At 41.5% G+C, this 16,233-nt stretch overlaps 1 protein-coding gene across 1 annotated transcript in view; it reads left to right on the top strand.

Moving 5' to 3' along the window:
• The window catches only part of CTNNA1 (catenin alpha 1), a 185,718-nt gene extending 178,277 nt beyond the window's left edge, over positions 1-7,441 (top strand). Inside the window, exon 18 of the mRNA XM_077473713.1 lies at positions 6,030-7,441. Coding sequence (XP_077329839.1) covers positions 6,030-6,317 — 288 coding nt within the window. The 3' untranslated portion in view covers positions 6,318-7,441. The remainder of the gene's footprint in view (positions 1-6,029) is intronic.
• The last annotated feature ends 8,792 nt before the right edge of the window (positions 7,442-16,233 follow it).

Below are 16,233 nucleotides of genomic sequence, written 5' to 3'. Positions count from 1 at the left end.
GCTGCAATGTGAACCCAGCCTTAGTGACACTGGCGACGGGGGGTGATCACGGGGTTAAACCTTTATTGGGGGGGTTAGGGGGGTACATTAGAACTAAAGGGGGCTAACTCTAACTGCCCTAACAGTTATTACAGTCACAAATGACACCAATGCAAAAAAAAAAAAAAAAAAAAAAAAATGACATTGGTGTCACTGTGACTGGGGGGCAGGGGTAATTGGGGGGGTGATCGGGGGGTAAAGGGGGGGTGTGAGTGTGCCTGGCATGTTCTACTGTGTGTGGGATGTGTTGGTGCAACTCACTGATCCGCTCTCCTCCGTGTCGGAACGAAAAATACCGACACGGAGGAGAGAATACATCACTTCCTCTCCTGTGTTTACATTACAGGAGAGGAAGTGATGTCACCGGGGATTTCTATTCGTCGGGAGCGATCGCGAGGGGGTGGCCATGAATGAATGGCCGTCCCCTCGTCCGGGATCGCTCCCGAACGAAAACCGACCGCCGCAGGCACCGGGCGGGGGCCCGATCGGGCCCCCGACCCGCGGGAGGCAAATCACGTACATGTACGTGCTTATGCCTGCCCGTGCCATTCTGCCGACGTACATCGGCGTTAGGCGGTCGGCAAGTGGTTAAAAATGTACCAGTTGAAAATTACAAACAGATTCAACTTAACACAACAAACCTACACAGTCCCTGTCTTGTTTGCACCGCCTGTATACTGCTGTTCTGAGTATATAGGGCCTGGGGGCCACACGCATTTCCTTTTTTTAATATGGGTACAGGGTTCCCCTTAATATGCGTACAAGACCCAAATAGGCTGGTAATGGGCAGGGAGGGCTACCCATGCCATTTTTCTGAATGATTTTCAACCATATTGCAGGAACCAGATATAACATTAAAACCGCTAGCAGTTTTAAATGGTGTTATTTCCGTTTAATGTCATTTTGTGCAGGGACTGTTCTAAACACGGGAAACACGTGGCACTTCACGGGCATACTACAGATACCCCCCAGGCACCATATTTAAAGGAATATTTCACTTTTTTTTCACTTTAATCGTCATTAAAATCAGTGCTCCCGCCAAAACGGCAGTTTTTAAAACTTTATTTTGCATTGACCCATGTCCCCTGAGGCAGGAGTCAGGTCCCCAAACCCTTTTTAGGACAATATCTTGCATATTAGCCGTTAAAATGAGCACTTTCAATTTCGAACGTTCGAGTCCCATAGACTTCAATGGGGTTCTAACGTTCGTAACGAACGCGGGGTCCGTTCGAAAGTTCTGGTGCGAACCGAACCGGGGGGTGTTCGGCTCATCCCTAGTTGTCACTAAATGATATATTGCTCACACATGAAATTATGTGAAATTACACCCCAAAATAAATTCTGCTGCTTCTCCCGAGTACGGGGATACCACATGTGGGGGACTTTTTGGGAGTCTAGCCACATACGGGACCCCAAAAACCAAGCACTGCCTTCCGGATTTAAATATAAAACACTACAAAAAAAAACTGTTAGCAATCGCAGGGATCAGGCCTGACTCTGCGAACGCTGCAGTTACGTGCTTAGTGTTTTGTAAATGACAGTGATCGATCGATACTGCACTTGGGTGGGCTGGGCGGAGGGGCAAAACGCAGGTGCTAGCAGGTATCTGGGCTGATCCCGCTAACAATGCGTTTTTTTTGGAACCCTAAACTGCTGGGGACGCTAGTATAGATCTGATCAGATATTGATCTGTTCAGATTCTATACCACTACGGGAGGTGTATGCTTTGCGTGTGGGTGTTAGTGGTACTGGCACTAACCTAGGGCTGCCTGGAGCGACACAGACCCTGACCCTAAAACCTAATTGATATCACCCGCCGGGTGATCAGGGGGTTAAACCTTTATTGGGTAATAAATGGTGGGTGCCCTGATGCTATAAAAAGCAAACTAACCAGAGTCACCCGTAACACTTATACGGTGATCACTGGTGAAAGGGTTAACTAGGGGCAATCAGGGGGTTAAAATCTTTATTAGGTAGTGAATGGGGGTCCCTGGTGCTATATAAAAACCTGACGGGGACCTAAATAACTAACTGGCTAACCAGCGTCACCAGTGGCACTTATACGGTGATCGCTGGTGAAAGGGTTAACTAGGGGCAATCGGGGAGTTAAAACCATTATTGGGTAGTATATGGGGGTACCTAGCGCTATTAAAAACCTGGCGGTGAACCTAAAAAAATAACTAGCTACCTAGCAGCACTAGTGACACTAATGCAGCGATCAGAAAAATTATCTCTTAGTGACACTGGCAAAAGGGGGTAAAAGGGTTAACTAGGGACAATCAGATGGTTAAAACCGTTATTGGGTTGTATATCGGGGTACCTAGCGCTATAAAAACCTAGCGGTGAACCTAAAAAAATAACTAGCTACTTAGTGGCACCAGTGACACTAATGCAGCGATCAGAAAAACAATCGCTTAGTGATACTGGCAAAAGGGGGTGAAAGGGTTAACTAGGGGCAATCAGGGGGTTAAACCTTTATTGGGGGGTGGTAGGGGGCTACCCTGGACCTAACACTAACTGCCCTGACAGTTTTTACTTTTACAACGGACACTGAATGCAGTGATCAGAAAATAAATGATCACTGCAATCAGTGACACTGTGACGGGGAGGGGGGCGGGGTGATCGGGGGGGGGGGGGGGTTGTGTGCCTACATGTTAGTGTAGTGTTGGTGCACACTTACTTTCACTCTTCTCCTCGTAGTCCGGTCAAAAAGACCGCCCCGAGGAGAATGACATCACTTCCTCCCTGCCTCTGTTTACTATACACAGCGGGGGAAGCTTCTCATTCGCCAGGAGCGATTGAGAGGGGGTGGCCAGAAACCAACGGCCATCACCTCATCCTGGATCGCTCCTGAAGCGAAACGGACCGCCGCATCCAGCGGGAGGGGGTCCGATCGGACCCCCCACCTGCTGGAAGGCAAGCACGTACATGTACGTGCTTGTACATGCCATTGTGATGACGTACATTGGCATGCGGCGGTCCTTAAATGGTTAAGGGCAACTGCTCAAGTTTGCAAAACACAGGTTTTGTTTGTACTGCCAGAGGGTCCAAGATGTGGACAGCCAGCGTTAAGATCCACTAATTTCTCAATGGATTTGTCAAGTATTTGTTCAAACTTCAGCTTAAAGAAGAAAATTCTTCCTTCTCATGTCAGAGCACACTCATTCAGGGCGATTAGTGCCTCTTGGGTGGTGTATCATGCCTCTATGGCTCAGATCTGTAAGGCCGTTGACTTGGTCTTCGGTTCATACTTTTATCAGATTTTATCAAATCAATATTAAAGTTCATGAGGATATTGCCTTTAGGCACAGACTGCAGGCTGCAGTATGAGTCCTCTGGGGATATATAGGGGAGTACCCGGCTTTAGGGGCGTGCCAGTGTCCAGCACCTGTTGGTCCAATATAACACGCATAGTAATTACTATGGCTCTGTGTCCCCTGATGTACATCAAAGAAAAGGATTTTTACAGGTAAGCGGTTATAAAAATCCTATTTTTTCAATCTCGCCTACTATGTAACTATATATGCACTGTTCAAAAAAAATTAAAGGAACATTTTGAAAACACAACAGATCTCATTTGGGGAAAAATATGCTGGATATCTATACTGATATGAACTGAGTAATGTGTTAGGAACGAAAGGATGCTACATCGTTTGAAGGAAATGCAAATTATTAACCTACAGAGGGCTGAATTCAAAGACACTCCGAAAATAAAAGTTAAAAAAAGATGCAGCAGGCTAGTCCATTTTGCTGAAATTTCATTGATGCAACTCAAAATGGTACCCTGTAGTTTGGCCACCACATGCTTGTATGCATGTCTGACAACATTGGGACATGCTCCTAATGAGACTATGGATGATGTCCTGGGGTATTTCCTCCCAGATCTGGACCAGGGCATTACTGCACTCCTGAACAGACTGAGGTGAAACCTTGTGGTGTAGAAACATAATATCCCACAGGTGTTCCATTGGATTTAGGTCAGGCGAGCAATTCCTTCATCCTCCAGGAAAAGGCTGCATACTCTTGCCACATGAGTCGGGGCATTGTCATGCAACAGGAGGCAACCCAGGACCCACTGCATCAGTGGAAGTTCTGACAATGGGTCCAAGAATTTCATCCCGATACCTAATGGCAATCAGGGTGCCATTGTCTAACCTTAGAGGTCTGTGCGTCCCTCCATGCATATGCCTCCCCAGACCGTCACTGACCCACCACCAAACTGGTCATGCTGAACAATGCTACAGGCAGCATAACGTTCTCCATGGCTTCTACAGATCCTTTCAGGTCTTTCACGTGTGCTCAGGATGAACCTTCTTTCATCTGTAAATGGCACAGGGCGCCAGTGGTGGACCTGCCAATTCAGGTGTCCAATGGTAAATACCAATCGAGCTCCACGTTACCGTGCAGTGAGCACAGGGCCCATTAGAGGACGTCAGGCCCCCTTAGGCTACCCTCATGAAGTCTGTTTCTGATTGATCAGAGACATTCACAGTGGCCTGCTGAAGGTCATTTTATAAGAGCATATACTGGTTCTACGACCCTGTCCTCTCCTAGAGTACCTGCCTGTCTCCTGGAATCTTCTCCATGCTCTTTAGATTGTGCTGGGAGATGCTGTAAACCACCTGGCAATGGCACGCATTGATGTGCCATCCTGGAGGAGTTGGACTGTCTGTGCAACCTCTATAAGGTCCAGGTATCGCTCATGCTACCAGTAGTGAAACTGACCCTATCCAAATGCAAAACTAGTGAAAAATAATCTGGAAAGATGAGTATTTTCTGTAGGTTGATAATTTTAATTTCCATAAAGCAGTGTGGCATCTTTTCGTTCCTAACACATTACCCAGTCCATATCAGTATAGATGGCTAGTGTGATATTTTTCCCCATTGAGGTCTGATGTGTTTTAAGTGTTCCTTTAATTTTTTTGAGCAGTGTATAATACCATGGTTTGTAGACACTGTAGCTTTCATACAAACCAATCAATATATACTTTATTGGGTTTTTGTTTTTACCAGACACGTAGGGGAAAACATATTGGCCAAAATTTTATGAAGAATTTTTTTTTTTTTTTATTGGATTGGTCTTGTATACCTGAAAGAGAGAAAAAATGTTTCCAAAAATGTTTTTTGTTTTTTTTTGTTTTATATAATAAAAAACCCAGTGGTTATCAAATACGACCACAACAAAAAGCTATTTGTGTGAAAACTGTACAGTGTTGCATGACCGCACAATTACCAGTTAAAGTAACGCAGTGCTAAATGGCAAAAAATTGCCTGGTCATGAAGGGGTTAAAACCTTCCGCAGCTGAGGTGGTTAATTGTCTATAGTTATGAGTTTTAATTTAGATCAGGTCACATTTTGGAAGCCATCTGTACAAAAATTCCTAAGTTTACCACTTTACACCATACACTGCCTAAAATGCAGCTTACAGCAAAAGTGGAACATTAAAGGGCAAGTAAACCCTGATGGGTTTTACTTCCTTTTTTTCCCCTGCAAAGTAAAAGCATAATGGGCTAGTATGCATCGCATACTAGCCCATTATGTGACACTTGCCTGCAAACAAAGCCTGTGCTATCCCCGCTAGTGGCCGAATCAATCTTCAGCCCTCTTCCATCCGGGACCGCGGACTCTGGCTCTGTGACTGGCCAGAGTCACGTGACGTTACTGCCGCTCATGCGTGCGGTAGTCATCAGTCGTGGCACTTGCTAGTGAAGAAATGATTTCATTGGCGTGCTACAAGGTAAACATCTAAACGTGCCTCATTTAGGAGATATCTACAGTACCTGTAGGTAAGCCGCCTTTATAGGCTTACACCTACAGGTAAGCCGCCTTATAGGCTTACCTATAGGTAAAAGTGACAGTGAGAGGGTTACAACTTTAATGTGCCATATGACAGGTGTTCAGTGCAATTTCCTGTTTTCTTGTAGACATTGCATAAATACATCTTGTGATCCACTTATGCAGTTATTTTATTCTCCCTGAAATATTTTAGGTTGACAGTGCCATGTCTCTGATTCAAGCTGCAAAGAATTTGATGAATGCTGTGGTTCAAACCGTTAAGGCATCTTACGTGGCCTCTACAAAGTACCAGAAATCGCAGGGAATGGCATCTTTGAACCTCCCAGCTGTGTCTTGGAAAATGAAAGCCCCGGAGAAGAAGCCCCTTGTAAAGAGAGAAAAGCAGGATGAGACCCAGACCAAAATAAAGCGTGCATCTCAGAAGAAACATGTTAACCCTGTGCAAGCACTTAGTGAATTTAAAGTTATGGAGAGCATATAAGCAGATATACTTTATTTGTATGTTTTACATTATGTGATTGTAATATTTTGCATTGGTCAGTTTTATACTAAAATCTGATAAGCACACTAGTGTCACAGTAAGGGTATAATTGATTAGTCAATAATAGACAAAATACAAATTCAGTTTAAAGTGGTATACAGGACTTGGAAATGCCATTCCCTATTGCTTAAAGTCCTTTAGCTTTCACTTACTCTCTATAAGATACATTTTAAATCTACTTGCGAATCATCCTGGATTTCCTGGGAACAAAAGGAAAGGGACTTTAATAGCTATTGGGACCAATTTATGTAATTGGTGAAAGAGGAAAGAAATACCTGTGACCAAGCTAAAAAGAATAAACCCTGGGATGCTGGGTTATTGGTCTTTTTGTTTAATATACTTTGCTACATATACCTTTAGTGATTATTTAAGCATATACTACTTTAAGTGATTTCAAGATTTGGTTAGAGAATGTTGTGGCTTTTTATTTTTTATTTTTTTAACTGCCATCTCTTTGGCAAATTGTGTGCTTAGTTGACGTATATAATTGCCAGAAATTTCACACAAACACTTTATTTTTGATGATTGACAGAGGTACTAAATGTGTAGAGATTTTTATTTTTTTTATAGGTTGTGTTTTAAAGCTACAGTAAGGCATTGGCATTGAAAAGATAATTGAAAATTGGTATTAATTCTGTAGCTTGTTCTGATACCACTTACTCATTCTATCACATTAGTCACATTAAATTTTTTGGGGAGAGCAGGTACCTCGGTGATCCGAGCGAAAGTTTGCCCCCTTTTCCCGCTGCTATCTGGGACATGTCACAGCTGGAGGACTGGCCCAGGTGAATGCAGTGCTATTTAGGTGTCCTTTAAAACAAAAATGTAGGTCAGCAGCTACAAAAATTGTAAAGTTTTGATATGCACACAAATACTGTAAATTTAGCATGAGTACACAGGCTTTTTCTAATAGTTTGCATCTCTATACAAGAGTTAAAATCTGAATTTATCCTTGTTGGCTAGTAGACAGATTGTTAATCGTGCTTTTACTTTTGGTTTGCAAGTTGTTGCTATATTTAGAGATGCTTTTATTAAAATTTTCTCCAAAAATTATAATTTCCAAATCCTTGTTGTAATGATTTTTTTTATTGGAATTTTAACTCTGATTTTGATATGTCCCCAATATGTAAACCTGTTTCATTTTGGGGTTTTTTCTTTACTGAAGCACATTGCGTTTTTGTTTTCCATTAAGCCCTTTTATGTAACTATATTATGTATTATGCTGCATGCATTTCATAATATTTTTAAAAGTGCATACCATTTAATGACATTGCATAGCAAAAGCAACATTATTGGCTTACAATAAACAATCGTTTTCAATAATATAGTTTGTGATAGTATGAAAGTGGTTTTAACCCCCCCCCCCCCCCCCCCAAAAAAAAAAAAAAATTGATGGGATATCACTCTGCCTCCATCTCAATTGAAAATTACACAAGGCAAGGATGTCCACTGTGTCTGTTGCTCTTTGCCATGGAGATTGAGACAGTGGCTATACCCCTTTGAGAAGACGTGAACATACAGGGAGTGCGGTTCTAATATGCACAAGTGCGCATTATTTGCGGCCGACATGATTTTCGTCACCTCTCCCATTATCTCCCTTCCGAATATACTTGGGACCCTATGAGTTTGGTCAGGTGTCTGAGCTCAGAGTGAACGAGACAAAATCCTCAACCATGAACATCAACATCCCTGAATCTACATTTTCTCGTTTACAGGACTCCTTCCCATTTCAATGGATGGATACAGCTCTCCCATATTTGGGAATTAACCTCCCTCCCACATACTTGGCATTATACGCGGTAAATTATCCAGCTTGCTTTCGGCGTTTAGAACTTCTACATTCTAGCTGGGCCCTATATAGTCTTTTGTGGCTTGGTAGGATACATGCAGTCAAAATGACTCTTATGCCCAAACTTCTCTATTTAGATACTTACCGGTGTTGGTCTCTAGGGCGGATTTACTCCGTTTTCAGTCCAAAGTTTTCAAGTTTATTTGGGGCACGAAGGCCCATAGATTAGCTCAGTTAACTATGTTCGCTCCTAGGGCCAAAGGAGGTCTTGGTGTACCCGAATTTTATGCATGTTATAAGGCAGCCCAACTGATGCAACTGACAGTTGTCTACTTTCGCCACGAGAGACCGGAATGGGTTCAGATGGAATGTCAGGCTGTCCCCTCCTTCACAATCGATTTATATACTATGGTGCTGTTTAAAAGATCACCCCTTAATAAGAACACCTACCTTATCCCACTCCTTTGCTTTATGGGATTTTTAGAGACCTAATCCATCACTAATTTATGCATTCACCCCATTGGCACACATATTCCATAATCCTGCCTTTCCCCCTGGTATGGACATAGGGGCATTTAAGTGGTGGACAGACAAGGGCTTGTATTGAATAGGTAATTTCACCCATAGAGGCCCCTTCGCCCTCTCTCATTGCTCTTCTGTCCTACAAATGCCTGTCTCGGAAAAACTGTTTTCTCCAAATTTCTCACTTCCTAGGCTCAATTTGGCCGACAGGAGGAACCCCCTTCATTGACTACATACGAACAATGGTGCACTAGGGATCAGGGCACTAGAGGGGGCATCTCTACAATGTATAAGTCGCTTCTCACCCCACCTTAGAAACAGCCGTACATGCTGGACTGGGAGAGGGACCTCCATTGTGATGGTCAGCCAGGCTTCAGGTTGTCTGTAAGGGAATAATCAATGTATCTCTGGTTGAGGCCGAACTTGAGGTACTCACCAGATGGTACTTGGTCCTGACTCGCCTGGCCAGGATGTATACTACGGCAACTTCAGAATGCCTTAGGGGCTGTTTGTTGCAGGGTTTGATGTTGAATATATGGTGGGAATGCCTTAAAATTAGGGCATTCTGGAATAGGGTGTTCTCGATGCTTTGCAAGGTGACAGGGCTCTTTATTGATCAGCAACCAAGCTTGGCCTTGCGCAATGTTGTGCCTAATGAGTGGCCACATGCATTGAAATGTCTGATTTACTTTATACTGCTGACAGCTAAGATCACTCTTGCGGGAGCATGGAAGATGCCCCTAGTATCTTAGTCGATTTAAACACAAAATATCATGGATTATGATGCATGAAAGAGTTGCTAGTATTGTCAATGACCGAAGTGCTTTGAACGAATGTGGGAGCCCTGGACTTCATACGTTCATGTACCTTTATTGTGACCATAGGTATAGCGCAGACACTGAGCTCCTCTTCACCTAATTTTTCTATGTCTTTGTCCTAGTCCTCTTGTCCCAAAGATCATAAAATAAACAACCCCTTCTTTCCCTCTCTCCTCTACCTTTCTCCTTTTTGTCTCTATGCTTTCCTACTTTCTCTTTCACAACGCTGAGAAATTCTCTCTCAAGGGTCAGTTATGAGACTTTTGGTTATATAAGAGGGTGATGGGTAGCCTTAACTGTGATTTAAGACTAATAGTTTACTTTCTTGGTTCTGTTCTTCGCTACACTTGTTAAATTCTTTAAAGTATTAGTGAGTTGTGTCACAATGACCAGATATCACCTCTTCATTAGGTTCAGTTAGGCAAGTTCCTAAACCAGTAAAAATGAAACTAACTGCACAGTGCTTTTGCCATGTCAGTTTTTCCTTTCTATGTTGTGCAATACCAGGCTGATCTTGCCTGTTCTTGTCTTCTGCTCTGTAAACTGACCACATTTATCATGGCTGATCTCTGATAGCCTGGTCAGTTTACGTGCCTCCGTCATTCAGCTAGTTCCGTAGCCTGTGTGAGAGCCAATCTCCTCCCTACCCCTTCCCTGTCATTTCATGTCATGCCTGTGTAATTTTATTCCCTGCAACTGCTCCAGTGCTTGTAAAGTAAAGAAACATGTATTACTTTGTTCCCCTCTGTTTTAGGTCCCTGTTCAGGACAGTGTGTGTGTTTTCCTAAAATTATAATCCTAAATACCTTCTTTGCATAACCCTGCTGTGCAGACATATGACCTCCCTCTGCTAGCTTGCATTCATCAGAGGGGAAGCTCAGCCCCTCCCACTGTACTCAATCGTGAAAGGAAGCAGAGGCAGGTCACATGACAGGACAGGAGGGCTCTGCAAAGAATGTATTTGGCATTATGATTTTAGGAAAAACCCACACTGTACTGAACAGGGACCTAAAACAGAGAATCAAAGTACATGTGACTTTACAACCACTTTAAAGTGATTGTAAAGTCTTGTTTAAAAGAAAAATAACATGTTATACTTCCTCTATGCAGTTGGTTTTGCACAGAGCAGCCTTGATCCTCCTCTTCTCGAGTCCCATTTTGCTGCTCCTGGCTCCTCCCTCCTGTCGAGTGCCCCCACAGCAATCGGCGTCTCAGCCGTCTGGAGGTCTGATTGGCAAAGACAATTGTGGACATCACTAGAAAGAGAATGGGGCTCGGGTAAGTAATTGGGGAGTGCCGGGGAGGCTGCTACATACAGGTTTTTTTTTTATCTTAAAGCGGACCCTCAGTAATTTTTCAACTTTGCATCTATTAAATCTTCCGCCCTTATTGTTTTAACTTTGGATAGTAAAACATATTTTTTTTTCTGCCAGTAAATGCCTTTATACAGCCCACTTCCTATTACAAAATAACAAGTATCCGCGCTTAGGAGAAAAGAACTGCAGCCTCCCTAATGGGTTAAAAAAAATATATATAACTCTAGGAAGGGAAAATTGGCACTGTTCAAATGTGACTGGTGTGTGTCATGTATGCAAGTGCATGTGCACCAGGGTAAAAAATCAATAATAACTAAACGTCAACAAGTGCATACACAAATTAATATATACGGCACTTTCTATAAAGTGCAATGCGCATATAAATAGTAAGAAATATCAAAAACGGTTAATTATAAAAGGTGACCAATAGTGTACCAAAAATACCATAAAACGTGTCTTGTACAGTCCCAAAAACCCAAACGGAAAATTAAAAAACGTAATTTTTTTTATACATTATGAATGTCGTAAACCGTAAAAACAAAGTCCATGCTAAAATATTTAAAAAACGCAGTCTATAAAAAATGCAGTTTGTGAGTGATCCATGCAAAAACCAGCAGAAAAACGGCGACTCTTAAGTGCTCCCCTCCTTCATGAACTTCCCCCTCTTGTGTTTGCACTCACCCCTGCAGGGGTAACAGTCATAACAAATGTATCCAAATGATGGCGTCCACCTCACCATGATCTCTCTCTGATCTGGATGGCTGTAGACTCTTGGACCCTGTCCTCCTCTTAAGGGTGACTTAAGAATCCTCCAACGGCATCCGCATGTATATGGAAATGATGAGCCTCATAGCGTAATTCCATAAAACCAGGCTTATTTTATTAACAGTACCATATAAATTGGTAAAAAAAATTATTAAAAAGGGCTCCACTGCTCTAACTTGTATATCACACAGCACTTCCACGAATACAGCATGTGCCCGGCTTGCATTCCACAGCCAAGCTAGCTAAAACCGGAAGTTCGGCAAAAAACTGGGATTTACGTATTGCGTATCAAGTATGTCCCATCTTACACGTTTCGTCACACGGACGTCATCTGAGGCACGGCCATATTGGTACACCCTATGCAATATATAGTACCTGGGGAGGTGGAGATAGCCAATCAGGTGGCAGGCAAATTGGAAAAAATATAGGCTACTAGGAGCCTCATACCATACCCCCACACCCACTATTTGAACTGGTCCATCCCAGAGCGCCATCTAGTGGTGGAACAGAAATTAGCAAATCCCCACTGCTAATATACAATAAAACTAATCCACATAGGTAAATCGCTAAACAAAAAAGGTCAAGGGGCAAAAGCGATGTTTTTAAATATAAATAACTAAGAATAATGTGATGCAGTACTGAAAATTATGAAAAATTATAGATAATTATACCACTCCCCACAAAAATGCATGTACAGGAGATCATGAACAAGTAAACCATGCATTATATGTGTGGGTACTCAGAAACAACATGTGATATATGCATGGAATGAGTAAATCTGTGAAATGAGGTGTGCAATTGGATAAACTACATAGAAAAAAATATATCATTTTTTATATTTATATTTTATATGTATTAAAAAATATATATATATATATATATATAATATATACTCCTTAAAATACATGGAATATACATTTAACCCTTAGGTCGCCAGGTACCCCAAACGGTATATCCATTTCATTTCGTTTTGAAATATCAAAATCTTATTCCCACCCCTCCAGTGGTTATTAATGTCAATACTGTAAAAAATTGGTACAGAAGGGTCAGTTATGAAACTCATCATAGTGTCTCGAAAGGTTATGTTTAAGGAATCCCTTTCTTATATTTTTAATGTGTTCTCTGATTCGTACGCACATCGGCCTAGTAGTTCGACCCACATATTGCAGCCGACACGGGCACTCTATGATGCAAGTCACGTGTGTGCTGTTACAGGTAATTTCCTAATGTCAAACTCATTCCCAGTCCGTGATTTAAAGGAAACTTTTTTCCTTGGCTGCTTTTTACTAACACGGCAGGCTAGACATCTCTGATACTTATAAAAACCTTTCATATCGGAAAACAACTTAACAGTCTTCGGTGGGTTAATCACATTTTTAACCAACTTATTCCTGAGGGTTGGTGCTCTCCTATAGATAAAGCAAGGTTTATCAGATTTTAAGATAGGCCAATACTAACAATATGTACAATGGATCTGTATTGATAAACCCAGTAGTGAAGGCTACGTCCATATGTGGATTATTCTTCTGTTTCTTCTTTTTCTTTGTCGGTAAATAATTTAGATCCAACTTTTCTATTTCATTTTTTAATTCCACCAAAGGTTCCTTGAGATGTATCCACAAACTTCCCTATCAGGGTGTCGGCATATCAGAAAACAACTTTTCGGTGTTCGGTGGGTTAATCACATTTTTAACCAACTGATTCCTGAGGGTTGATGCTCTCCTATAGATAAAGTGAGGTTTCTTCGTGAGAATTTTCGCCAAAGATACAATATCCCCACCTACAATAGGTTCTCCCCCATTAGGCATAGAAGGCAACGTACACCCCATCATAATTTTCAGAATAGTTAGAAGGGAGTACATGCAAGAAGGGGATTTTCATCAGGGGAGATCGAGAGAGAGACCCCTTGGGAGATGGAATGCACGGGTCCCTTACAGGGTACCAGGTTGGAGGAACCAACAAATACAGTTGGAGCCCGGAGGGGAGATGGTCCCCATGTGGATATGAACAGATGATGAATGGGAACCAAGGATGGCCTCCTTTTCAGAACCAATGGATGTATACACAGAATGGATGGACCAGGAATCCAGAAAGAGAACTGGAGTTATCATACAGAGGCATGGAAAGAAACCGACGAGGAAAACAAGCAGGGAAGAAGAGAGTATTAGGACAGGGGATTTTTAGCTTGAGCGATGCAGTTTTTATTGATGAGGAAATTATTTTAGATTTGGGTCTTAAATTTACACCTGATAAGAACATTGATATATTTGAGGTTTTTATTGATCTGCAGAAATTTATAAGGAAATAAAAAAGGTTTGTATGTGCAAATTCTAAAGTTTCACCCAGTGGGGTTTCTTTCCATTTTTAATCCTAAAGTCCCAGGAGATCAATGTATAGGTGCTTTTAAAAGGATGGTTGAGAGTGATCTTACCAAGTTGGAGAAGAAAAATTCCAAGCGTTGTCAGATCTGGAAAACAATGGAAATAGGAAAAAGAAATGAAGTGTTGATGCGGCCCGCCAATAAGGGGGAGGACCGGTCATTTTGAAAAAGGAAGATTATGAAGAGGAAATGCGTAACCTACTTTGTGTTTGAAAACGCATACAAAAAATTAAAGGGCAAACCCAAACTGCAATATGAGAAGAAATTAAAAACATTCGTGAAGAAAGGGAAAGAGATTACAATTCTCAACAAAAAAGAGGCCAAGTATTTGGTTTCTGAATCTACGAAAACCCCGGTAATTTACTACCTACCTAAAGTTCATAAGAGAATGGAAAAACCACCAGGTAGGCCTATTATAGGTAGACTAGATTCCCTCTTCTCGAGATTGGGGGAATATATTGACCAGTTTTTAAAACTGCTTGTAGTGATAGGGAAGTCTTACCTGAGGGATAGTACGCAACTCATAAATGAGTTGCAGGAGGTTATAAGTGCTAACAAATGCCTTTTTGCAACTATAGATGTTAACTCTCTGTACACTAGTATTGTGTAGAAGGACGGAGTGGAAGGGATTGAGAAGGCCCTACATGAGGGTACGGACTTGAAACAAGAGCAAATTGGATTTATACTGGAAGGCCTGAGACTAGCAATGGAGAGTAATTATTTTTGGTATCAGAAAGGAATACTACATCCAAACGAAGGGTGTTGCTATGGGTGCCAAATATGCCCCGAGTGCGGCAAATTTATTTATGGCTATGTGGGAAGAACGATGTGTATATGGTGAAAGGTGCCCAGAAATCAAGTTCTACCGGAGGTATATTGATGATGTAATCATCTTGTGGGAAGGCACCCCTGATTCGTTTTAAAAATTCCTAGAGGAAATTAATAAAAATATGGAATTTCATTCACCGGCTAGTTTGACTATAGTCAAGTAGATTATTTAGACTTGCAGATTTTTAAAGAAGGCGATGAGATATTTACTAAAACCTTTAAAAAGACTGATCGCAATGGGTATATACCTGTTTTCAGCTGCCACCACCCCAGATGGAAGGAAAATATTCCCAAAGGGCAACTGATGAGAGTTTGTAGGAATTGTCACAATATGGAGGATTATCATGCCCAAGCTGACCCCCTGATAGGGAAGTTTGTGGATACAGGGTATCTCGAGGAACATTTGGTGGAATTAAAAAATGAAATAGAAAAGTTGGATCTAAATTATTTACTTACAAAGAAAAAGAAGAAACACAAGAATAATTCACATATGGACGTAGCCTTCACTACTGGGTTTAACAATCAATACAGATCCATTGTACATATTGTTAGGAAGTATTGACCTATCTTAAAATCTTATGGGACTTTTGCAAAAATCCTCACTAAGATACCTTACTTTATCTATAGGAGAGCACCAACCCTCAGGAATCAGTTGGTTAAAAATGTGATTAACCCACCGAAGACTGTTAAGTTGTTTTCGATATGAAAGGTTTTATAAGTATCAGATGTATAGCCTGCCATGTTAGTAAAAGGCAGCCAAGGAAAAAAGTTTTTTAAATCAGACTGGGAATGAGTTTGACATTAGGGAATTAATTACTTGTGACTTATGTCATAGAGTGCCCATGTCGGATGCAATATGTGGGTCGCTGTGTGTATGAATCAGAGAACACAAAGTGGAAGTAAGCTCCCTTATCGTTTTCAGCCAAGGAAGCTGCCATCTTTGCCTCGGTTTAATCTTCAACTGCCAAGGTTTACTTCCACTTTAAGAGGACGGGATCCAAGAGTCTACAGCCATCCAGATCAGAGGGAGATCATGGTGAGGTGGATGCCATCATTGGGATACAGTTGTTACGCCTGTTACCCCTACAGGGGTGAGGCACTCTGGTGAGTGCAAACACAAGAAGGGGAAGTTCATGAAGGAGGGGAGCACTGAAGAGTCAAATTTTTTTCTGCTGGTTTTTGCATGGATCACGCAGACTGTTTGTTTTTTTGGTTTTTTTTTTTTTTTATATTTTATTATTTTTGCACGGACTTTGTTTTTACTGTTTAGTACTTATTCATAATATAATAAATATTTTGAAGTTTTTTTTCATTTTAATTTTTTTTAAGGTTTTTGGGACTGTATGAGACACATTTTATGGTTTATGGTATTTTTGGTACACTATGGGTCACCTTTTATAATTGACTGTTTTTGATATTTCTTACTATTTATTTATAT

Source organism: Lithobates pipiens, unplaced genomic scaffold (genome assembly GCF_037356315.1).
Source record: "Lithobates pipiens isolate NorthernLeopardFrog02 unplaced genomic scaffold, aLitPip1_a1.2 Scaffold_8, whole genome shotgun sequence".
Lineage (NCBI taxonomy): Eukaryota > Metazoa > Chordata > Amphibia > Anura > Ranidae > Lithobates > Lithobates pipiens.
Note: the sequence above shows the minus strand (reverse complement) of the source record. Positions and strands in the feature narration are given on the sequence as shown.